The 24,244-nt window shown below is 37.4% G+C and overlaps 1 protein-coding gene across 2 annotated transcripts in view; it reads right to left on the bottom strand.

Moving 5' to 3' along the window:
* Nucleotides 1-13,253: 13,253 nt before the first annotated feature.
* Nucleotides 13,254-24,244, bottom strand: part of bahd1 (bromo adjacent homology domain containing 1) — a 55,975-nt gene continuing 44,984 nt past the window's right edge. For both annotated transcript variants that reach the window (XM_036592556.1, XM_036592555.1), the window contains exons 4-7: nucleotides 22,852-23,011; nucleotides 19,527-19,606; nucleotides 19,135-19,226; nucleotides 13,254-17,375 (exon numbers count right to left, since the gene is read on the bottom strand). In XM_036592556.1, the coding sequence (XP_036448449.1) occupies nucleotides 17,189-17,375; nucleotides 19,135-19,226; nucleotides 19,527-19,606; nucleotides 22,852-23,011 (519 nt within the window). In that variant the 3' untranslated portion in view covers nucleotides 13,254-17,188. The remainder of the gene's footprint in view (nucleotides 17,376-19,134; nucleotides 19,227-19,526; nucleotides 19,607-22,851; nucleotides 23,012-24,244) is intronic.

Below are 24,244 nucleotides of genomic sequence, written 5' to 3'. Positions count from 1 at the left end.
AAAAGATGTCATTACTGATATAGATAGCATTTTGGGAAGGTTGCAGGAACTTGTTTTAGCTACGCTCTGTCTTATCAAAGCTATTTTATTTTGAAAATGAATTGCAATTTTCAATTTTAATTGCAAATTTTAAAAGATAAATCACTGCGAGACACGCTAGAAGAAAAGCTGGAGTTAAATAGTCATTCTATAGTGGAAACAGGACTTTGCTATTTGCTCATTAATAACACAGTAGCTGTATGACTGTCTGGATCTTTCCATAGCATTATTGCAGGTAGAGATCTGCTCTTTGAGAATACCATAATGTACTTGCAGTCTAGTTTTCCTCCATAAACACTGTGATTTACTTGTTATTTTAAGCTGGCGTATTTTCACATTCATCCACTGACTTTTATGAGTATTTTTCCTTCCATTTGAATGGTGCAAGAATGTCAAGAGTTTGCAAAAGCATCTTAGCCACGAAGCAGTAGACCATGAAAACTCACAGAGTGGGGCTGTCAAGTGCTGAAGCGCTCAGTGTCTATCTTCTGTTGAATCCCTCACTGAAGAGTTCTAAATTACCTCTGGAAGCAACATCAGCAAAAGAACTGCAAGTTCGGAGCTTTACGAAATGGGTTTCCATGGCCGAGCAGCTGCACACAAGCCGAAGATCAAAATGCACGATGCCAAGTGTAGGGGGGGGAGCGGTGTAAAGCACACCACCACTGGACTCTGGAGCAGTGGAAATGCATTCTGTGGAGGGACGGATCACGCTTCTCTATCTGGCAGTCTGATGGACGAGTCTGGGTTTGGCGAATGCCAGGAGAACATTGCCTGCCTGACTGCATTGTCCCAACTGTAAAGTTTGATAGAGGAGGGATAATGCTATGGGGATGTTTTTCTGGGGTTCGTCTAGGCCCCTTAGTTCCAGTGAAGGGAAATCTTAATGCTTCAGCAAACCAAGACATTTTAAACAATTGTACGCTTCTAACTTTGTGGGAACAGTTTGGGGACAACCCTTTTCTGTTCCAGCATGACTGTGCCCCAGTGCACAAAGCAAGGTCCATAAAGGTGTGGCTGGTTTGGTGTGGAAGAACCTCACTGGCCTGCACAGAGCTCTGACCTCAACCCCTTTGAATATCCCTGGGATGAACTAGAACGGAGATTGCGAGCCAGGCCCTCTTGTCCAACATCAGTGTCTGACCTCACAAATGCTCTTCTGAATGAATGGGCAAAAATTCCCACAGACACACTCCAAAATCTTGTAGAGACCTTCCCAGACGTGTGTCATAGCTGCAAAGGGGGAACCAATTTCATATTAATGCCTAAGGATTTAGAACGGGATGTCATAAAAGCTCTAGCAGGTGTAATGTGTAGGTGTCCCAATAATTTAGTCCATATAGTGTAGCTTGTGGGTAGGGCTGCCCACATGATGCTTCAAATCAAATGTCTTTAGAAGTCTAATGAATTCTATAACAATGCTGTCTGATGGGTTATCAAGTTGTAAGTTAAAATCCAAAGACAGAATTTTATCATAGCTTGTGCTGTGTTGCAATCAACAACACAGAAGAGTAACTAAAAGGTTGATCACAACATTCTCAAAAGACATAAATTCACCAACAGTGATATTATAATCATTTTTATAAATGCCTGCCACTCCTCCTGCCCGCCTACTCTGTCTTATTGTATGCATAAATGTGTAGTTTTCAGGAGCAGCTTCAAGTAAAGCTGCTGTGCCATTTTCCTATTTAACCGTGTTTCCGTTAGAAACATAAAATCAAGCTTATTCTAATAGAATCAGAAGTGTTTTGTTATTTAGTGACCTTACATTGAGTAAAAGCAAGGTTTAATTTACTGCTCAAAACACTACATTTTTGGGGGGACTGATCTTTTTTAAGGGCATACAGGAATTGAATTATAGGCATTCTGATCATGCATGCTTTTCTTTGATTTCCTAATTGCACAGGATTTGTTTACTCTAATTACATCATTGGAACAAATCCTCTGACATCTCTCTTGTGTTTAACTGTCTCAGTATTGTGAGAATTGTTTGTACCATCCTTAATGACCAGTTTTTCTCCCATCATAGCTAGTAAAAGCTACAACAGCACTGCTGTGTCTGATCCATCCATACCAGCACAACACACAATAACAGCAACACCACTTCAGCGTCACTGCAGTGCTGAGAATGATCCACCACCCAAATAATACATGCTCTGTGGTGGTCCTGACTATTGAAGAACAGGGTAAAAGGAGGCTAAAAAAGTACACAGAGAAACAGATGTACTACAATCTGTAATTTTAGAACTACAAAGTTCATGTGATACTGTGATACTTTCTTTAAAACGTTCTTTGAACAATTTTAACATATGTTCTTTCTCCACATTTGTTTGTTTGTCATATGAAAGGGTCCATATACTACATTTTGCTTGCATTTTACCCCCAACCATAAACTCCAAAGACCATGTCTCTTTGCAACAGGAGAGGGTGGCACCAATGGTTTAAAGAGTCACAGGCAGACATTTTTACATGCACTAATTTTGGGTTATGCTTTACTTGGATGTGTAAATATATTAAACCATCCTCATCCTTATTCCCACTGAACGTCATACTCATCAACTGTACCATATTCTATTTGTTCAATGTCATCAAGTTTAACACAGAGCAACTATCAATACCTCTCTGGGTGTTTATTCATCCTCCTGTGTTGTATGGGCACACTGTCATGATAGCTTGCCTCCAACTTGCACCCTGCTCTACCACAACTATTTCAAAATATCTTTTAGACTGATATACGTAAATGACCTATGTTCTGATTGGCTGTGCATCATTCAAAAAGCAGTCCAAACTGAAACACTTTTCAATTTTAGTTTGAGTGAGTGGAGCTAAACCGCTGTAGGCAGCAAATACATGTGAATGTGTCTGTTGACATCACAAAAATAATTCAGGTCCGTAAATGGTACATTTTGAAACTTTAATAATATTTATATAATGTAATATGTCGAACATTTCTATTAAAAAAAAGCCAGGAAAAGTAAGTTCTAGGCACATTTAAAAAGCAATAACACATAAATATTTGAAATATTTGCAACAATATCTGTAACAGTACTGTCTTAGTAATAACTGCATACGCCACAAATTGTAAATTGTATCTCTTGGTTGTGATGTCAGCACTTATCAGCACTCAGACTCTTCAACTGTTCAAATCAAATTTAGCTCAAGGAATGTTTAATATGTGCTTTTAACAGTAGCTTGGAAAACCAAACTGTCAAATCGTTATTTAGGAGAAACTGTCACATCATTATTTAAGAGAAATTATTAGTAATGTTCCGTGTTAGGAGAAGTTAAGAAGAGAAAATGTCCCCAGACTTTTGACAGGCAGCGTATGTAGCATTCTTTGTTTCTTGCAGGTAATTAAATCTTAAAACATAGTAAAGAAAATGCTCAGGCATTGATCCACATGTATCTAAATGGGCATATTGTCAATAGTATTTAATATTGGCTATAGATATTAGTCAAGCATCACCTGTAGTCAGTTACATTTCTTATGGAATTCCTACACTAATGCTATTGCATTGGTTTTGTAATATACCGGGAATATATCATATAGAAGTGTCACAGGGCTTTGCCAGAGTATCAGTTGTAGAACAAAATTGGGTGGTATGATTGCAGTTTTCAGTCTGTTTGTGGCATTATGAATGGAATCGTGGTGTTGCTTTTAGCAAAAGGCTACCATGTGTATGACAATTGAGCAAGCTACTCCAAAGATATTGCTGGATGACTCATTCTGCACTCTGCTGCTCTATTGATCACTTCATATGTTCAGTCTAAAACAGTCCTTAGAGAAATCATCTGTGTTGACGTCAAAGAAAGAGGGCCACACTATATGGTAAATTAATTAGTGCTCTGGAGTATCAAAATGTGTCTCGAATCATTTCAGACAGTGCTGGCGACGGACACATCAGGGGCCAATCAGAATTGCTTGAATGAGTATTTTTAGAATAGTTGGGCAACCACTGTTCCTATGCACAATGTCACAATCAGGCTAAAAAGTGCAATCATACCACGTGGTCTCAGATTGACAGTAGCAGCTGATGAAGTGGTACTGTCATAGTCCTGTCAGAGTCCACTAAGATTAAGGCTTCCATTCCCTGTATCCTCTATAAAACACAGCTTCAAAGAAGCCAGGAGTGAACCCATGTGAAGGCATTTAGGAATTCTATGAAGAAGGTTACTGACTACATCATTTACCACTTTCAAGATGCACATTTAACTGTTCCTTACAGCCTCCTCAATGTTTTATCTTCTCAGAGTTGCTTGTGTATCAATGCCTTGAGCATTCTCCTGCAGGTGTGCATAAAGGAAAACAAGTTCAGACTTTACTGTTTTGAAAATGCAAATGCACAGACACACAGATGATGGGCAGCTGGACCACGCTTTACTTCTAGGAAATAAAGGCCAACCAAAAATATAAAATGTTTTCTTTCTTTTTGAGAGACTTACTTCAAACTGCAGAGATATTTTTCTACAACTCCAAAGTTTAGTCTTAGAAGTTGGTTGCATTTTCTGCTTCTCACTACCAAGTAATCTCAAACACATTCAGTGATGTTGAGATTTGGACTCTGGGGTGCTCAGTCCATTGTTCTGAGAACAACAGCAGCTTCTTTGTTTGATTTGCAAACTATGCGTCTCATTCACCAGCCATTCTTTAGAAAAACTTTCTTCTTAAAACCCACTTACGCAGTTTTTACGAAGATTCTGACATTTACCAATGTTTTCGTACTTGGGATTTGTTCATAAGTAAGAACTTTTCACTTATTTTTCTTTGACCTTCCATTTCCTTATGCAAGTGGATTATCTTCCATCTGATCTCCTCAGAAATATCTCCTGAAAAAAGAATAACCTTTACTTAATGGACAATTTGACTGAAAATTAAATCAATGAAGGGCGGTCATTTGTACAGTACTGTATCTATACACAGATACAAATTTTAAGGGGCTAAAATTTTGGATAACTGTTTATATCAGCTGTACATAAGTCCAGATTTCTATTGTAGATTGTAATTTTATACTTCAATACCTTTAGTTAAACATTGCTTTAAAAGCGTAAAGCGATGCCACGGCCAAAAACTCACGCATTTTCGCAGGTAATACTAATAAAACCATAGGTCATCAATGTCAGCCGATATTAACAGCCAACTGACATATCGCTCTGGTTCTACTATAGAACAATATTAAACAATATAACAATATACTGACAATATTAACTAATACTAACAATATTAAAGTGTATTCACTCTAATCCAAGAACATTTCCATCAATATTGAGTGAACCATAAGAACATGACCATAAATAATTTCATTGTGTAGTACTTGGTTGCAAATCCTAAGCAATAGACAGCTTCCTGAACATCTCATAGACATCACCAGGCACAGCAGATTTTCCCTGTTGATGCTCTATCCAGCCTGCCATTTTCACTTTCAGAGACTTTTTCCCTTCAGTCTTGTCTTCAGTAAATGAACTATCCACTCAGTGGGGTTCACTTCGCCTGATTGACTCAGCCAGTCTAGAACATTCCACTTTTTGCCTCTGAAAAACTTTGTGTCGCTTTAGTGTTTCGAATCAATATTCTGCTGCAATCCATACACTGAATTCTGAGGCACTTGGCTAGATTGGAGTACTTAACATGCTTCTGTACACTTCAAAATTCATCCTGCTGCTGCTATCAGCATCTCGTCAGCAATAAAGACAAGTCAGCCAGTTTAGCCATTCATGTCTATGCCACCATGCTTCACAAATGAGGTGGTTTGCTTCGCACCATGAGCAGGTCCTTATTTCTCCACGATTTCTTTACTCCATCATTCTGCTAGAAATGAATTCATCTCATCTATTATTTTTAACATGCCCTTTTCAACTTTGCCTCACCATTTCCCCTTGGGAGGATCCCCGACACCATCTTAATGGCTGCTCTATTGCTTTATTAGCTCAAATGAAGTCAACTTTAGTAGCAGAACTTGCCCAGAAATCATTGTGACCTGATGCAATTCCCTTTGCAAGCCCATAAAAATGGTGTATAAAACTGTTTAGAAGCAACAGCCATAGGTACTTAGTACTATAACATTCAGTTTACTCTGTTCAAACTAGGATTAATGTAACAAACTACTCCTCTTATATGTGGCTGCTAATACAACTTCATCACTCTGCTAGCATGCTAGTTAGCAAGCTAAAGACTACATGGCTAGCAATAACAAAATGAAAGGCAATAGAACAGTTTTAATTCAAAGGCTTTAGCTAGATAAATCAGTTATTCCCACAAAAAAAACCCAAACATACTTTACAAAGCTTTGCATTACAAGGTTTGGGTGGCTAGCAAGTCACTGAGGTTAACCTAGCTAAGAGGTCCTCGCTGTTCCCTCCTTCTCTTGTGCTGTGAGGGGACACTTATGTAATGCAAGTGTGACACATTTCCAAGTGGCTAGCTGACGTTGGTGAGGGCATGTTAAAAAAAGTACTAAAACAGAACCTTTTGTCCTAGAACTCTGCAAGCATTGATGTAAAATGTACTTTTCAGTGAACTGTAATTTGTCCTTTCTGTTCTTAAGGCTTACCATGCTTGCATTGTGTCAAACCTGCTGACATTATGCATCTTCTCATTACAGTAATCTCTGACACACCTGTCCAAACATCCTGCATAATGTTCTTGATCTCAAAACTGACAAACACTTACTGATTAGCTTTGTCTTATTTCTCATAATGGGGCCTGATTTCCTGGCATGGTCCTTATGTTCAAACAACAGTAACAGACTCCAGATGCAAATACACAATCAGTCTTTTGTAAGCTGTACACGCTTCACTAGTGGAATTTCATTTGTTGGTTTTTCTAATATTTTGCATGTCCACCTTTGTTGTTTAAACCTCCTTGGCATAGACGATACCAATGTAGCACCACAAATCTGTGGAGAGATATTCTGCCATTCTTCATAAATCATCCTTCTCAGTTTTTCTTTCACTCTTACCTAAGAACAAATCCCAAACACAAAAACACTGGTGAATGTCAGAATCTTCATGAAAACTGCATACGTGGGTTTTAAGAATTTTTTTTCTTAAGAACAGTTGGTGAATGAGGCCCATTGTCATGTTGGAACATTCCTTTCTTGCTAAGCGTCCTGAGAGTGGGAATCATTTTGGTGTACACTAGCGCTCATGATGCCATCCGAGCACACTACTTCCACCATGTTTCACAGTCGGCAATATGCAGTCACCGTGACAGTCTTGGCAAGTTTATCATCAGGTTTCTTTTCATGTTCTTTTGGAAGCCTTCGTCTTGCAATTTTGTGCTGATTTGTTTGTTATAATTGTCTTTTTGGAAGCCATCCACTCACTGAGAGGCCAATTTCTTAGGATAAATCATGCTAAACCGGAAGCACTGGTCCATCGGTATTTCAGTGCAAGACTGCATAAACAGTGGACTGTGCACTTTATCTTTCGAGGATGGCCACTGCACCTTTTTACCTATGTTCATGTACTCTTTTCCATTTTTGTAAAGCTTTATATCTTTGACAAACATTTGGTTTCCTACTTTCTACTTGCCATGTGGAGCCCTAATGTATTACACACAGCCCATAAGAGGCCAAAACAAAAATTCTGGAGTTAACAGCTGGATTTGTCTGACAAACAAACAAGTAAGTAAAGGAACCATAAATATTTTGGTGAAAGGGTGTAACAGGGCTTAAATAATTAGCCTGAATTGGACGTTACATTACAGGTGTACTCATTTTTGCTTCACTGACTTTCTACAATGGAATCTGTAATTTCAGTATGGTCTGATTATTATAACCTGATTCTTTTTCATTAAATATAACAGCAGGGCTCCTGCTTTTAAAATGTATGTAGTCATTTACATAAAACACTATTTTAAGTCATTTGACTTTTAGTGATATTGAACAGGGGTGTACTCGCTTGTGTTTTATGCTGTATATCCTTCGGAATTAAGCTTGTTTCAAATTAAAGAACTGATCGGTTATTTTGTACATGTACTTAAAGAATACTATGCTCACCAAATCTGGTCCTGGAGATCTCCTGCAGAGTAAAAATCCTCCCAAAAAAATTTGCAGTGTCAACGATAAATTCTTAACGCCACTATTTTTTAGACGCAGTTACTGCATTCTGACCCTTCGAATCTTCCATAGTTCCAACAAGAAACCCAGCTGTTTATGCATGTTGCAATGTCTCTATAACTGTAGCCCTCTCGTTCAAATATAGCTTTTAAATGTCAAGTTCCACTGATGACTCTCTTGAAAAAGTTATTTCTAGTTACTGCCATGGTGAATTTGTTTATCACTGAAGTCCACTGAGTCTAAAATAAGCACAACTCAGCACTGACGCTGGCAAGAAATATTAGCACTGGAGGACATCTTTTGGTGACTATGAATAAATCAAAAAGACATAACGTAGCAGTCTGAGAGCGAGAGGCTACAACTGTGGAGAAGTTGGAACATGCAGCTATACTGTTGCTCTTATTGAACATCATGAAAATTGCAAACTTTCTTCACCCTGTGAAAATGCTGTGACTTTGATGTTCATTTCATGTGAACCCTGCGTTCACACAATGAACATAATGTTGTTGAACTATTAAAAATAATAAATACAGTCTGATGAAGCTTATTTTGTCCACTTATATAGTTATAACCGGTCACGGACCCTTCCGGTCCCGACTCACACATGGACTCTATTTCTCGTAATCCCTTGGGAGATCACGTGAATCCTCCACCTGAACGTTCAACCAATCATCGTTTTAACTCTCGTGAGTGTTGATCTGATTCACCCCCTGACATGTCATATGACTTATTTAGTTTAGTACTTAAGCCTGGGCTTTAGCTTAGTATGTTTGCGAGGTATTGCTTCTCTAGCAGAGCTACTGAGCATTCCTCCTGTGTATTTAGGTTGCATTTACTCTGTTTTGGATTGTTTTTTGGATTCCTGTTTTTTGCCTCTTGTCTTTGCCCCTCTGATTATGTTTGCCTTGTTTTACCTTTTTGCTGTTTTGGATTTGACCCATGCATGTATTTCGACTATCATTTTTGCCAATTGGTTCAAAACTGCTCAGAATAAACTCGCTTTACATTAACTTACATTAAAAGTAAAGGACCAAAAGTTGCCTTTTTGAAGATACCTAGTTTTCTTTGGTCAGTGATGAGTTATTAGATGTAGCCCTTAGGTTTTCTAATAAGCATGTGACCATGATAAAGAGCACCTGTTGTTTTTGGTCAGAAATATTATGAGTAATATATCATCTATGTCGGCTCAAAACCTCATAAGGTGCTTTTTTATTTCATTTAATTTTTTCCATATGAAAAAAAAAGCAGCAGCTGCCTGTTGTGTGAGCGTTTCATGATGCATGGATCAATATAAATGGTACAAAATGACTAGGAATAAATCCTCATTACATCTAGATACATTGAAGGAAATAACTTTTGTTCAGAGGTACATGATTTTCATGCAACAGCAACGTTATGAATCCTCTGGTGTCTCGGATACTCAGTACAATGTTCCCCATTAGAGCAAAGCACAAGACAGGAAAACAAGAGACTGTTATCAGATCTTACCAGCATTATCAAACCTTCATCTATTATTATTTGATTTCCTTGGGAGCCTGGAGAAGGGAGCACAAGAGGAACAAACAAAGAACATGTCTCCATGGTTTATATCCTGACATTCTAGCATTGTATGTTGAATGATTCATAGGAGGCTGTGAATGTTCCAAAATGCCACTTTTGCCTCTCAATATGAAAACCCCCTCTTGACACTCTATCTGCCATATTCACAATAAATGCCCATCTTCACCAATGACTCGTGCCTACATGAGGTTATTATGACTTACTGTAACACGAGACTAGAATCCACATGCTTATAATGTCTACATGTGACCTTGCTGAGTGAGGATATTAAGACTACAGCTGGCTTCATTCTGGTCAGTGTGGTGTGGTGGTTGAGTATGACACCATGTGGTAACTCTGCTCCAGTGCAGCTTGGGTTTTTAGCTCTGAAAATCAGGATAACATTCTGTTGATTACAATATTTGGGCACTGGAGCACTCATTTTAATGATAATTAGACGTCAGGTGTCGACATTTGCCATGTGCTTTCAAATACGTAAACATTTTAATAGTAAGTGCGTAATTGTGCAGCTCTCCTCTTGAGCAATTTGCCACCACTTTGTGATACTCTTAGTGATGAGAACACTTTAAATCAGAAAATCAAATGCAATCAGACCAGATTCCCCGCATGTGCGTGTCTGATCTTGACATCAATTCTCTTCCATTTGGATCACATTCATATTCTGTTCTGCACAGAATGGACCACAAATAGTGCGTCATATAAACATAGAAATCTGATTTTAAAAAGACCTTCTGTTGAAAGTGCAGATTCTAAACGTTTTGTAGATAAATTTGTGTTTGTAAGTAGATGAAGAGATACAGTACTGGGCAAAGCAAAAATCTCTAGGCAAAGTGCTTAAATCATTTATATGAGCACAAAGTGTGTTTTTGCTTGTAAAAAACACTGTACAGTTTGAGTGCCCCTGGTCAAAGTTTTTGAACAAACTTCAGCATTTTAATGCACAGTTACTGTTTATTTACTGAATTTGACAAAAATAAACATAAAATGTGGCCTGTGCAAAAGATACGTTTTATATTTTTCCAATATCTTACACTGTATATTTGAGTTTGTTCTCTGTAGAGAATGTGAACTTAGAAAATCAACAAAACATGTCATTTGACCAGGGGTGCTCAAACTTTTGCATATGACTGTATAACATCAGAATAAATGCAAGTCAACAGCAATGCAGTAAAATGTAACAAGAATTCCTCAATACTTTCTCAGATATCTTTAATATCTTGCCAGCTAGTTAGAAGAGCACAAGTTAGTTTCCAGATTTCTCATAGGCGCCTCCAGCCATCGCCTAGATTTATTAAACGCCATCAGCAGCACATCTGACTTTATTAAACGAAGAATTCATTAGCCAAACTTGATGTTCGAAGGTAAACGTAAATGCTGGGCTTCCTTGAGGTGAGCTTCATAAATGGTTAACCAAAAACACATTCACATACATAAAACCTATTGAACATTACTTACTATATGATTTTTTGTCTGATTCGAATATTAGTGTTTTTTGAGGAAATAAATGCTTACGGTCCAGATAAATCGCTTTTTCAAACATATTTTTTTCAGATGCCTACAACTTTTGCACAGTACTGTATTTCATTAAGATTTGTATTTAATGATGTCATGATGTCTTGTGGAAAGAAAAACATTCTTTCCATTTGTCACCTTTTTGTCATCTAACAATGAACAGAATATCAGAAACACAGACTTGAACTTTTTAACACAGAATGTAAATGTCATTAACTGTGTGACTTACTATTTAATTAAGCAGACTATTACATTATTACATTAACAGTACAGCAGAACAGAAGTCTTTCCAAGTAACTTCTTAGAGTTAAAATAATTCTTTTTTGCAAACTGATAACATGCTACTTGTTTGCTACTTGTTGAGAAACTGAAAGCCTGACACAGAAGTAGTAATCTCCAAGATCACCCACACCAACAGGAACTTTCTCAGTTTTCATTTCATACCTACCACTCTTGACTTGTAATATTTGTTTTAACTGAATTTTTAACTGAAATTATTACTTAAAAAGTGCCAACCAGAAATTACTGAAAAGTCCCACTGTCTATAGAGGATTAGCTCTAAATTCTCTAAAACATACTAAACCTAAATGTTACACATTTTAGAGAGAACTTTGTTCTTCAAAAGCCAGGACAGTAAAACCCTGCAGTGAATCCTGAGAGGGGCTTTAATGCATCTTTAATGCACCATCTGTAACAAGATGCTTTTGTTGGTTTAGATTAGTTGTACAAAGGGCAAACCCTTTAGGAACAATAGGCTGTTACAGAGTTGAGAAAGATTTTAATCATTATGTCTGCTATCAATGTCAATTGTCCTGTAGCCGTCTGACAATCTAGAACAGGGTTTCTCAAGCACCCTCTGGTGGTCCTCGGACCTATACAGAGGAAGAGCCAGTGGCCAGTGGGCCAGTGATGGCACTTTATCTCATAATCTGTAAAAAATAAATGACATAATAAAAAGAAAGAAATGTAAAATGTTTTGAAATGGTAACGATATTAACACCAGCAGCTTTTTATGACGTTTCACTCCTCATCTTGTGAGCCACTATGGAAAATGGGCTGCAAAAGCATTCCGCTTAATTTGGCACCATTCCAACTGATTTCTGGTATAAAACAAGCTTATGCTGGCATAATCTGCTGATACCTTATGTTCAGTGTTACATATTCTGAAAAAGTCTGACTACAACATTCAAACAGTAAAAGGTGCATTCTGCACATTCGAATGAAGATTAGTTAAGGTGGAAAACAGGCCATTGCTGTGCTCTTCTCATTCCATATCCAATTAATGAACACGTGTGTTTCATAGCCTAATATTTAGATCAAGAAGGGACAGAGAAATATCTTTACCAAACTTTCATTTGCTTTTAGAAATTAGAATGCAGAATTGAATTCAGATTGGTTGCACGGTCTATATATTATATTATACTATATTATATTATATTATAATTATGTGTTTTTTTTTCATGTGGGCCTTCATACTTACTAGTAATAAATAGGTGGACTGTGAGGTGGAAAATGTTGAGAACCCTTGACTGACTTACTCTCAAAAGTAAACCAGTGGGTGGACAAATGTATCTCAGTACTAATAGCTGATAATAAGTGTAAATTAAAAACTGGTTTTAGTGACTTCATATAATTACTTCATGAAAATTGGAGCACACCGAATGTCATCTTTAACTTCACACCACATTAATCAGCATTATATTCCTAAAATATTAAACAAGTCTTTCTTTTTCCCCTGAAAGAATGAGACTGGATGTAAATAAGAGACATGGGGTAGGTGTAATCCTTCAGAGAGGGTTTGACATTGTGATGAATGCATTTTGCCATGTGCACTCCTTTTTCAGTTCATTTCAATATAAACATCCCAGAACAAAACTGACTGGCATGTCGCTGTCATATCAAAACCTCATTACTCTCCTTTATATTCTGTGAATATTTCATAATGACTGGACCAGTAGAAACGATGTAAAACTATCTGGAATAAATACAATACATTAAGCCTATGAATGTTCTTATAAAGGTACCATTAATAAGGTTTTCTCATGACAGCGGTGACCAGTTATATAAATAAAAAGCACAAGAATGTGAAACTCATATATTATTTATTCCATTTAAATATTTTCCTCTTATAATATACATTTCTATCTTAAATAATACAAACGCGCTGTGCTAGGACTGTAATTTTTCCAAGAATGCCCAGTACTTCCATGCTGCATTGAAATATATATCTGTATACACACATACACCCACACGCACACACTCACATCGTTGGAGGAGCAAAGCGCTTGGAATTCATAGTGAGTTTTTGTACACCTCGGAATGAACCTCCCACCTCCTCGCTGCCCATTTGGAACACAAATGTACACTTCTCATCCACGACTTTCTACTGAAGCGATGACAATTCACAATGCTGAAGGCAGCTCAACAATGCTCTGATTAAAGATCTATTATGTAAGACTTTTAAATAACATTTATATTGCCATAACATAGTGGAAGGGACTTTCTTTGTGAAAAGCCTGTTTCTATATACACTGCATTTAGGTTGGGAAAAATATGATACATGCTGTATGACAAGAAATTAGATCTCTTCTTGAAGGTTAAATATTGAAGTGCTGTAATACAGCCTAAGCCATGACCATCTTAAATTATCTTACACTAGATGTTGTCAATGAGCCTCATTCACCAACCTTTCTTAAGAAGAAATGTCTTCTTAAAACCCACTTATACAGTTTTCTTACAAAATCGAGTGTAAGATAACATAAGATCATTTTATTCCACAAAGGTTTGGAGCATTTCTATTCTTCATGAAAAGTTATAAAGGGCAGCTGACATTTTCAAATTCACCAATGTTTTCTTATTTGGCATTAATTCTTGGGTGAGAACAGAACCTACACACACTCAACATTTATTTTTTTTAACTCAAGTAGACTTTTTTAGGACCTTCCTCAAGAAATAATTTAAGAAAGAATTAGGAAGGTACTGGTAAATGAGGCCCATTGTTTTTTTTCCCTGTAAAATTTGAGAAGATTTTGGAGATGAAAGGTTTTCTTTTCGACAGTGACAATATGCTGTTTCAATATAGACATCACTACCAACTCCAAACTCATGGCTTTTTCCTTTTCTTTTCACATACTTTTTTTTAAATGAGCATACTTCAATAAATGGTCAATTTGCAATATGTACTGCAAATAAGACAGAGGTGAGCAATATGACAATATTTATCGCTACTGTGATAAACTGTCACATCACTTCTCAATGAATGTTTCTGAGCACATTGTGAATATCATCAATACTTAAAGAACCGGAATGCATGTTTCACTACAAAGAGCATAACTGGACCTGCTTACTGGATTTAGTGCAGTACAGGATGTGAAACAGCTTAAAAAAATAATCAAAAATAATTTTTATAGTATTTTTAAATGTGGCGCTACTGGTTCTGTTTTGTTTGTTCCAACTTATCAAATCTCAGAAAAACGAATTATTAGTTATATTTATACTAGTTATATTTTCATCATATCACCCACCCCTATGTTTCATCGTGACGCTGTTTTGCCCAAGCTCAGTACAGACCCTTCAAATTCTTTTTAACTCCAAAGCCCTAACGTGGTTCAAATATATATCAGACCAGCACTGTTTCATTGTAACACCTAGACTTTGAAAGTACTATATGAACTGGGGTTGCAATATAAAGAGACAGGCTTTTCACAGTGGACTTCATCTCAATCCCTTCATCTTAAACAGCAATATAAACATTTTAATGTCTTTGGAACAAACAGCAAATTGTTAAAAATAAACTTCTCAGCTACACAAACCTGTCATGAGAAAGAGGTCTTCTCATTGTCCGGGAAAACCTGTCTGAACTGTCCTTTTTTTCTGACCAAAAGAAATATTTCTCACAACAAATGTTATGGTGAATGAAAAGCTGGCGATGGGACGACTGGAAATGCAATACGCGCGTACATTTTGGCCAACACCAGCGAACATGGGCATCATATGCGCTGAAGGGATTCATCTGTTTACTAAACTAGTACAGAAATCACATTTCTAGCTCTATCACAACAGTACAAGTTTGACTGATAGATACTCAGCTCTTTGAATAGTAAGTGGAATGGATTGTTGATGACACAAACACGGTGCTTATTTCGACATGATAGCAGTTACTGAATAAAACCCATGACAAAAATGTACTTCTGCACTGCGTCAAGGCCTTACATGGGGAAGAAAAAAGGCATGCCTTTTAGAAAAAACCCTGCTAGTCTCAGGTCCTTCTGTGTTGAGTTCCACAGAGATGATGTCTGGATATGATACAAATTCACTGAGGAATTAAGTGGAGTGAATCTGCTCGAAAAGGCGTTAAGAGTGACAGCAGGAAATCCTGCTTTGTCACACTTCTGTAGTTATTCGACTCACTAGAAGAAAATGACAGTCCTGCATGTGAAACATGCTCCGCTACTTCAGCAATAAGGAAAGGGCTCATTCCAGTTCAGTGGTGCAACACATCCAGGTGATACTGCTGCCTGGAAAACACAGCTACCGCTACTGTGATGAAGCGTTGCAGCTGATATTTTTCTGGCCTTTCTATCCTTCCAAAGTTCAACTCAAGGCCATTTTTTTTCCCTTTAACTTTTCTATTTCAGCAGGGGAGAGTGAGGGTCACTATAGTGCAATGAGAGTCATAAGGAATGGCTTTTAGCACAAACTGCTGCGTGGTAGAAAACGAGCTGGGCAACGGAAGCAAACAGCCATGAGGGGGAAAAAAATCAACCTCTGATGCTGTTGATTCTTCTCATAGCAGACTATCAACTATTAAAGGCACAAAAAGACCATATGGAACAGCTTTTTCGTATCAATCCCACACATGAAGCAATCACATCTAAAGGTAATACGGGGGGGAAGCCAATGGCACGTACTGAAAGCGGGAGTGTGAGTATCGTTTTTTTTGTCCCCATTCACACGCTAGGAAAAAAGAATGTAACAGAGTGCCTCCCTCGGTTGGTAATACTAGAGACGTTAAATTCTCTCTGTTCTGTATTTACACGTACAACAAATACACAGTATTTTCCTCCGTTTAAAGTCAGTAGCAGATGAAAGTTTCAGACTGAATCAAACTGCTGATTCGCTGAACGTTAAGATTAGTGCAAACTAATGACGGCCAGGGAGAGTGGGTTCACATGTAGCGGCGCTGCGTGAAAAGCTTTGGTTTGCTGGGAAAGGCAGGATGTGAGGTGGGACAAACAGGACACGCTCTTTGTAAGGGTGTAAGGCAAGTCCTCATGAATTACAGTAAGATGAGAGTTTTTTTAAACAAACCTCCTTTTCATTGGTCAATCAGTACTGAAGTTAGCCAACTGCTAGTTGAACCCTTGGATATTTGGTCCACCAGAATGTCTATGGTCCTCCACAGCCTGGTATGACAGATTGGTAGACTGGTGATTGGTGGGGAAAAGTATAGATTCGATTCAGGAAAGAGGAAGTACTCTTGGTCTTGTCTACTTTAACTAGGGACCTCATTTTTAATTGCTCTAAAAATAAATATATTTTCCACCTTATATCTATAAATAAATAGATCTACAGCCAATAAGGGCACGTTTACAGTCAAGAAAAGAATATTTAGACCTCTAATTCATATTTCAAGGTACCCCTAATGTACCTAAAACTTTGATTATTTTCGTTTTTTTTTTTCCACACACACATCCAGCGAGTATAAAAGATAACTATCGACAAACCAAATAAACATATAAGCAACTTCATCGAGTGACGGATCACATCTTGGCCATCGATTTAATTTACCGCAAAGTAGTTGTGCTCAAAATGCCATTATGCTAAATCACTATGCAAGGACTAACCTTAAATCTCTCTCAGCTTGTACAGGGACACTGTCTGCAAAGAACAACCTAACTTTTGTCAGTCCTGTGGCCTCTCAGGAATTCCCTCGATAAGGGCGTTGATTGTGTCTTCAGCTTTTGGGCTCTGGTTTCAGTGTATGGCTCCATGTTGTCAAACCTGTCCTCTCACCAGTGCTACTGCAGGTTCTTCAGCAGGCGGCCGTAGCGGAAGTCGTAAACGTGACGACAGACAAACACCAAGTCAGGATCAACGTCGGCTGGCACGCGGCGATGAGCTGGAATGGTGTAGTTGAGAGTGGGAGGGACCAGGGGGGCACTTTTGGAAAGACCCTCCTCACGACGCTTCACCAAGGCACAAAATCTAAAACAGTAGGATTACACATATAAGTTAATAGGAGCGTAAATCTCTGAACTCATGATTCAACTGATTGGGACGGGTGAGGAACTCTTGGGGGGCCAGTTTCTGCACAGTTTGGTGATTTTTCTGTTCAAACTCACCTGATTCAGCTCCTGAGTTAGTGTTTAAAAGTCTTGGGACACTTTATCTTCATTTAGGTTTTTTATTTATTTATTTTTTTTAAGAACTGATCAGTTTATTAGTGCATTATTATGCTTTACCATACTCAAAAGTACATAATTATAGCTATGCTACAGCTCAACAAGCCATTCTTTGGGTCCAACCGAACAACAGCAAACTACAAAACTTGCCCATTTTACTTGCAAAAAAACAATACATTTAAAAAATAGCCATTTACAAAGGCTGAAAACTGAGCTAAATTCATGCCCTTCATGCCTAAAAGATCTCACGCTGTCATCCAAAAGAAGGAATATACAAAACAATTCTCACCAAAATAAAAATACTAAATACTAACCTATATAAAGGTAAGAGACATTAATGCTTGTCTTGCTGTTTCAGTATTTTTACTTACCTTGCTAAAGTTTTCAATTAATTTCCAGGATCATTTTGAGCTTCAGTGAGTAAACCTGGTCACTATTGCTGGTTGCTGGATATCAATGAAGAGATCATATCTTTAGCTTTGAATGTAAAATATAAAAGGCATAAACTGTATTGAGAGTCTGTCCCAAGACTGCTTTTGAACACTGCTTTTGTAATTGGCAGATTTAGATGGTGTGTTAGAGCATAAAAAACGGCAAACTGTGATGAACTCTGGCCTCCAGTTTCTCACTGCTCATCTAGAGCATGATTCAATGCATCAGTAAAACTCAAATTTCACCACGACACAATTTTGATTATTTTGGCACAATTCATAATTATATGTTTAACTGGAGTAAATATTTACACAGTAGTGGACATAGACAATAAAATACTACTCTAAGCTTTTTGATGTTTATAAATAAGTTAGGAATTGTAAATGAGGGCACACTGTGGATAATATGGCAGAAATATAACATCACATTACTTAAAGACATTTTCATGATACACACTATACACAATATTTAGTTTTTCTTATGTTTGATAAATTGCAACAAATTATGAAGATTTTTGTTTAACGTTTCACATACTGCACTAAATCCAAATAAACAGAACTAATTATGCTCTCTGTGTAATGAAACATGAGGTGTTCGGTGTTCTTTAATTATTGACCATGTCTACAATATGCTCAGAAGTACGTCTTCTGATGTATTTATTATGCTGATGTATAATCAATTCTAACATTCCAAAATCGAACGCTAGATTAAGATTACATATAATGGTACCCAGTAGGGCTGAATGATATATTGGTCGTTAATTATTATTGTGATACTTGCTTTTTCTGCCTATACTGCAGGTTTCTAAAAAAGAATAAAAAAAAATTCTTTTTGCTGTGAGCATCCTCAGATGTCAGAGGTATTTTCAAGAGTTAAGAGATTCTTGTCTTCCAAGAATGGTAAGTAATTTAGATCAAAATACTTTAACTTTAAACATTAACTCCTGTGACATCAAGGTGCTTTTAATACAGTGCTACACATTTCACAACCACAATATTAATCAATATAATCACAATATATTAGTTTGTTCATATCATGTAACCACTAGTAGCCAGAGGTGGCAGTAGACAGAGTGATGATACACTAAACTTTTGCCTCAACACCCCTCTGAACAAACACGTAGGACTTACCTACAATATTGTGCTAATGTCAAGACGTAGCACTTATCCTCAATGCACGCTACGCTGTTCTCGTCCTGATGGCGGGATGCGAAAATCTCATTCTGAAATTCCAGAGCACAGATATGAAGCAATGACTCTCAAATATTCACCATATCAACCACAGCAGACAAACAGTGCTAGGCACATGGGTGTCCAATTTCAAAACCGCTCAAAGAGCATTGTGACTAAGCTGTTTATATATTTCTTTTCTAGCCATGGTCTCTAGGGCTTATTGAGCACAGAAAGCTTGCACTGCCTACTTCCTCTTTTAAACTCATAATCAAGGGAAGTCAAATGTTTACTCTGCTTTCTCATGAAGAAATCACACTGGGATGTACCACAGGCAGTTTTTGCCAACTCACCTCACAGTGCATGCTGGGATTGCGGCCCCCCTGAGTGTGCTCTGGACGGTAGTACCAAAACAGACTCATCATCAACTCCCCTAAGAAGAACCACAGCACATACAGTCTATCAGACCAGTGCAGAAGTCGCTATAAATTACCCAAACCACAGTTAATCGGAGGTTCCCCATTCTGCAAACATCTGGGCTGTTTTCAACCAAAATCATTGTTAAACTTCAGATTTTTAAACCACTGCTGCTGCACTGGTTAGTCAAAACATAATAAAATGTAAAATTAGGGGTGGAAATTTTTAGGCACTTCATGATTTAATTTTGATTCAAAGTGCTATGTATGACTAATAAATAATCTTCATTTCTGATTTCTACAGCCTACATCATGATTTTTCCTGTATTTATTCACCTCTACAAGCAGCGTTAAGCTTAGTTAAATTTGAATGTAGCCTACACATGAAGCACTTAAATCTACAGACCTACATCTTCATGTTTCATCATCTGTTTAAACTAGGGCTGTCAAAGTTAATACATTAACAAAGGCAATTAATTATTAACACCACTAATTATATTTATGTTAATGCATATTAATGTTAATGCATATTCCTCGTCTGACCCTTCAAACCATACCACAGTAGTGCAGGTTGAAGCCCACTGCTGTACACTGCTATGACAGAATTTGACACCTCATTTAAAACGGCTTTTAAAGCGACAGCTTCAGCACCTTCAGGAGGCTATGCTGGGCTACATCAGAGAACTGTGGATAAATCAACAAAGCAGCAAACTAACAAAAGCAATAGTAATGTGGAAAGATACAGTTCCCCCTGAAAGCCTCCAATGTAACAACTATCCACAAGCTACACGACTGGTAGGGACAGCGAGAGGCTACAAGCACAAACGAGAATCACTGGTTGTGTATATGACATATATGATATAGTCATACGCAAACGTTTAGGCGCTTCTGATCAAATTACATGTTTACAAAATACATGTTTTGTGAAAATAAGTACACTGTACACTTAATACTGTTTATTTGCTGAATGTTTCATATCGGGGGGAAAAAGTTATGGCACATTTTATATTCTATGTTTTTATATTCTACTACTCTACGTTTTTTTCAGTATGTTGAAGTTATACATACTCCGTGTACACTCACTGGTTACAACACAAAGCCATCTTTACTAACACTGGATGTTAGCGAAGAAAATGTGTTCACAGAAATCCCAAGATTTTCATAATATTTACACTGTATTTACACAAAAAATAATAATGTTACTGAAAGTAATAATACATTCTGATGACACTAACTTTGTTCACTCTTATAAATCTAAATCTTTCTTTAAGGCAAATAAAAAACAATTTCCATTAACTGTAATTAACTACAAAACAATGTAATTAATCACAATTCCTTCCATCTTTTGACAACTTTAGCTTTAGCTAAAACCATTAATTGATCTTGCAGTTTTTTACGTCATATTGCATACAAAATACTCTGAAATAATTAGAAATCTTTAGCACTGTTGACATTTTTCAATTTAAAAAAATTGCATTTGTCTATACAGAAGTCTGAGTGTGATGTTCATGCATAATTCAAGAGAGAATCGTGATATATCTAAGAATCAATTAATGTTCACACCCATAGTTCAAATTATTCAACAGAAGGTATGTTTCAGTTAATACAGCCTTCTTTACCTGCCTCGGAAACACTGAAACATCAGCATTACTTTCCTCATCATCTCATCCTCCTCCTCCAAATCCTACCAATGCAGAGTCTTCCCACACAATGCCTTGTCAGAGTGGTGTTTTTGCTCTCTTCACTACCCTGTAATTACCTGAAACTGCTCCCCTAATTTTGAATGCTTCCTTCACCTGTTAGGATTCGAGACAAAGGGGTGTAATCATCCCATTGGAATGAAGAGAGGTGCCTCTCAGTTAGTGAGATACTACAGTGCGTACTCAATTTGGCGCCTTTATGCGTTATTTCTGTACCTCACAATAATGCACTCCAAAAAATGTGATTCATAAAACAGTCACAAATGAAATATGAAAAATGTCATGAATTTAAGCATGCAGAGCGTAGGATAGACAGCGCTCCTCCAACGCTTTCATTAGCTTTTTAGCACATCCACTGTAGAGGCTTACTTGTTTATTTTAAATTCAGAGTCAGCCATTATGTTGTTATATTGTCCAAATAATCTTATGTTCAGAATGTTTTCAGAATGTCACAAGCATGCCTCTCCCCTAATAGGCAAAATGTGTAACTTGCAAGCACAGAGTTAAGTGGCCTCAGTATTTATATGAAGCAGAAGAAAAAGGTTACCCAGAGGAGACCGGTCATGGCCCTCTACACCCTCAGAGAGGGCCTAAGATATTCTGAAAATAATATTTCAAAATTGAGCAGTTGTAATTTTATCTGATCATATTTTGACGATCAACATCTAACCAAACACAAATCTAAGCAAATAAATCCTTCAAATCTGCCAAATCAATTAGTATTGGAAAGTGAAGGGTTAAATTCCCATCAGAATTTAAGAGAGGGGGTCATGGGCCAAAGATGGATCTTGTGATTAAGGAAGTTTATCCAAGTCAGCCCATCGCCATCAGAACGCTTGAGAAGCAATTGCTGATGAATTTAAAAGCAAAGGATCAGCTGCATGACCCCGCCATCAACTACTTCATCTGAAAGAACAGGGGGATGGACTTCATTTTCAAGTAATGCCTTTATCAAAGGGTAAGTTATTTAAAATATTATATACCACCGTGCCAGCTGATTTTATTTGGCCGCCTCTGACACCGTCCGTGTAATGTGAAGGTTTATTTGGGAAAATGGCCATTATGCGGAATTCTCCGTCATTTTTTGACACTAATGTATCTGATGCTCATGGCTGCTTGGCTGTGCGTGCTGTCGTCATGTGAAGGCTTGTACAAAATGTTGTTGGTTTTGTGTGGTAGGAGGGTATGACTGTCATGTGTTTTGAACAGCATCTCCATATTCCTCTTAAGAGCACACAGAGCTTGTATGATGATGCAATTATTTGTAACGAGGATTTGCATTTTGCTTAAGAAATTAGCTGTTTTGTTTAGGTGATAACCCTCTCTGTGCTATTTGCTTGTTGCATTTCTAAGGCTGAACTACCATCTTCATTTTTGTCTCTTAACTTTTGCAGTACTTTAGGAGGGGACACAGTAAACTAGGCTGGGTTTTTTCAGATGTGGGAAGGAGGGGGGACTGAGGTTTAAGCGTCACGGTTCACTAAAGAACTTACACCATTGCATGCAAGCTGCCTTTCACACTGTATTTCACGATGGATAGAGAAGAATTACATTGCATGTACCTGACTCAGGGTCCTCCCAGAAGGCAGAGACTTTAGCCACATAAGGGAGGGACTTCTTGCGGGGGCCAGAGCGCAGCAGTACAGTGTCTCGCACCCTAATCACCTCTCCGTCTCTTTGCACTCCTTCATAACACCTGCGCAGTGCTGGTGACTCCTCACCCTGTGAACCATCACAGATAATAATAAATAATCACAGACAAACAGGAGGAGTGCATTGTAGGGATGTGCAATATGATGATATTTATCGTTTAAGACAAATTACAACAAATTACATCACAAAATACATTTCTAAGCATACCGTAGATATCATCAGTCCTTAAAAACACTAATCAACACTGCACGTTTCATTACAAAGAGAGCATAAATCAGTCCTGTTTAAGTTGATTTTCATTCAGTGTAGTATGTGAACTGCTGAATAAAAATCACTGTATTATTAGTTTTTGTTTTTTGGCTTTAGTGGCTCTTTTTTTGTCTATTCCAACTCATCAAACCCCAGAAAAACTAAACGATCAAGTTCTTCAAGTATTGATGTTAAATAAAGTAGTAATATGCTAAACAAAGTGGTAATAGTTATATTTTTGCCAAATGGCCCATCCCTACTACTATGCTGCAAAAATGCAACATCAGCTTTAAAGGGATGACCGCTATTCATATTCAAGTCAATTTTTTTTCTTCATTGAAAGAAGCACTTTCTGTGGCAGAATTCTAGATGCCAAGAGGTACAGACATTCTTCAGTTACATACACTGTTAAAGGCGTTTTAACCTAGTTTTTAATAAATGAGCCTACTTTCTCTGACTGCAATAACTCAACTTATTAAACAGAAAGCATCAGCACTCAAACCTCTCAGGTGTTTAAACCACTTTTGGAGCAAAAGTGTTTCCATGTGTGCTTTTAAGAATAGTTCGGAAAAGAAAACTGTCAAATCATTATTCAGGTGAAAGCCTACTCTTCACACTTACGAAGACACTTTGATGAACATGAACCTTAGTGTTGAAAAATGGAATAAAAGTGTTAGCAAACAGCTGTTTTATATTAGCAGATGCTTGGTAGGTGTTCTTTTCTTACTTAATTAAAACATAACAGTGAAAAATAATTATTACTCAGAGACTTTCAAAAGAAGACAAAAGGGCAAATTTACCAAGAGAGGCACTAATTACTGACAGTCTACAGACACTTTATGCTGGAGGGGGCGGCCAATTTTGCAGGTTATCTAATAAGAACTTCCACGCAAATGAACACAGGTACACCTCTGTAATTAACACATGACCAGCACAATATCATCATGTGTTTGGCTTTTCTGCTTTTTGTATGAATACTTGTTTCTGCTAAGTATGAGGGGGAAAAAAGTGTTTATCCTTCTTCGTTTCAGGTCAGACTGCGACTCTTGAAAT

Source organism: Colossoma macropomum, unplaced genomic scaffold, assembly GCF_904425465.1.
Source record: "Colossoma macropomum unplaced genomic scaffold, Colossoma_macropomum, whole genome shotgun sequence".
Classification (NCBI taxonomy): domain Eukaryota; kingdom Metazoa; phylum Chordata; class Actinopteri; order Characiformes; family Serrasalmidae; genus Colossoma; species Colossoma macropomum.
The sequence above is the reverse complement of the archived record's forward strand: the minus strand, read 5'-3'. Positions and strand labels throughout refer to the sequence as shown.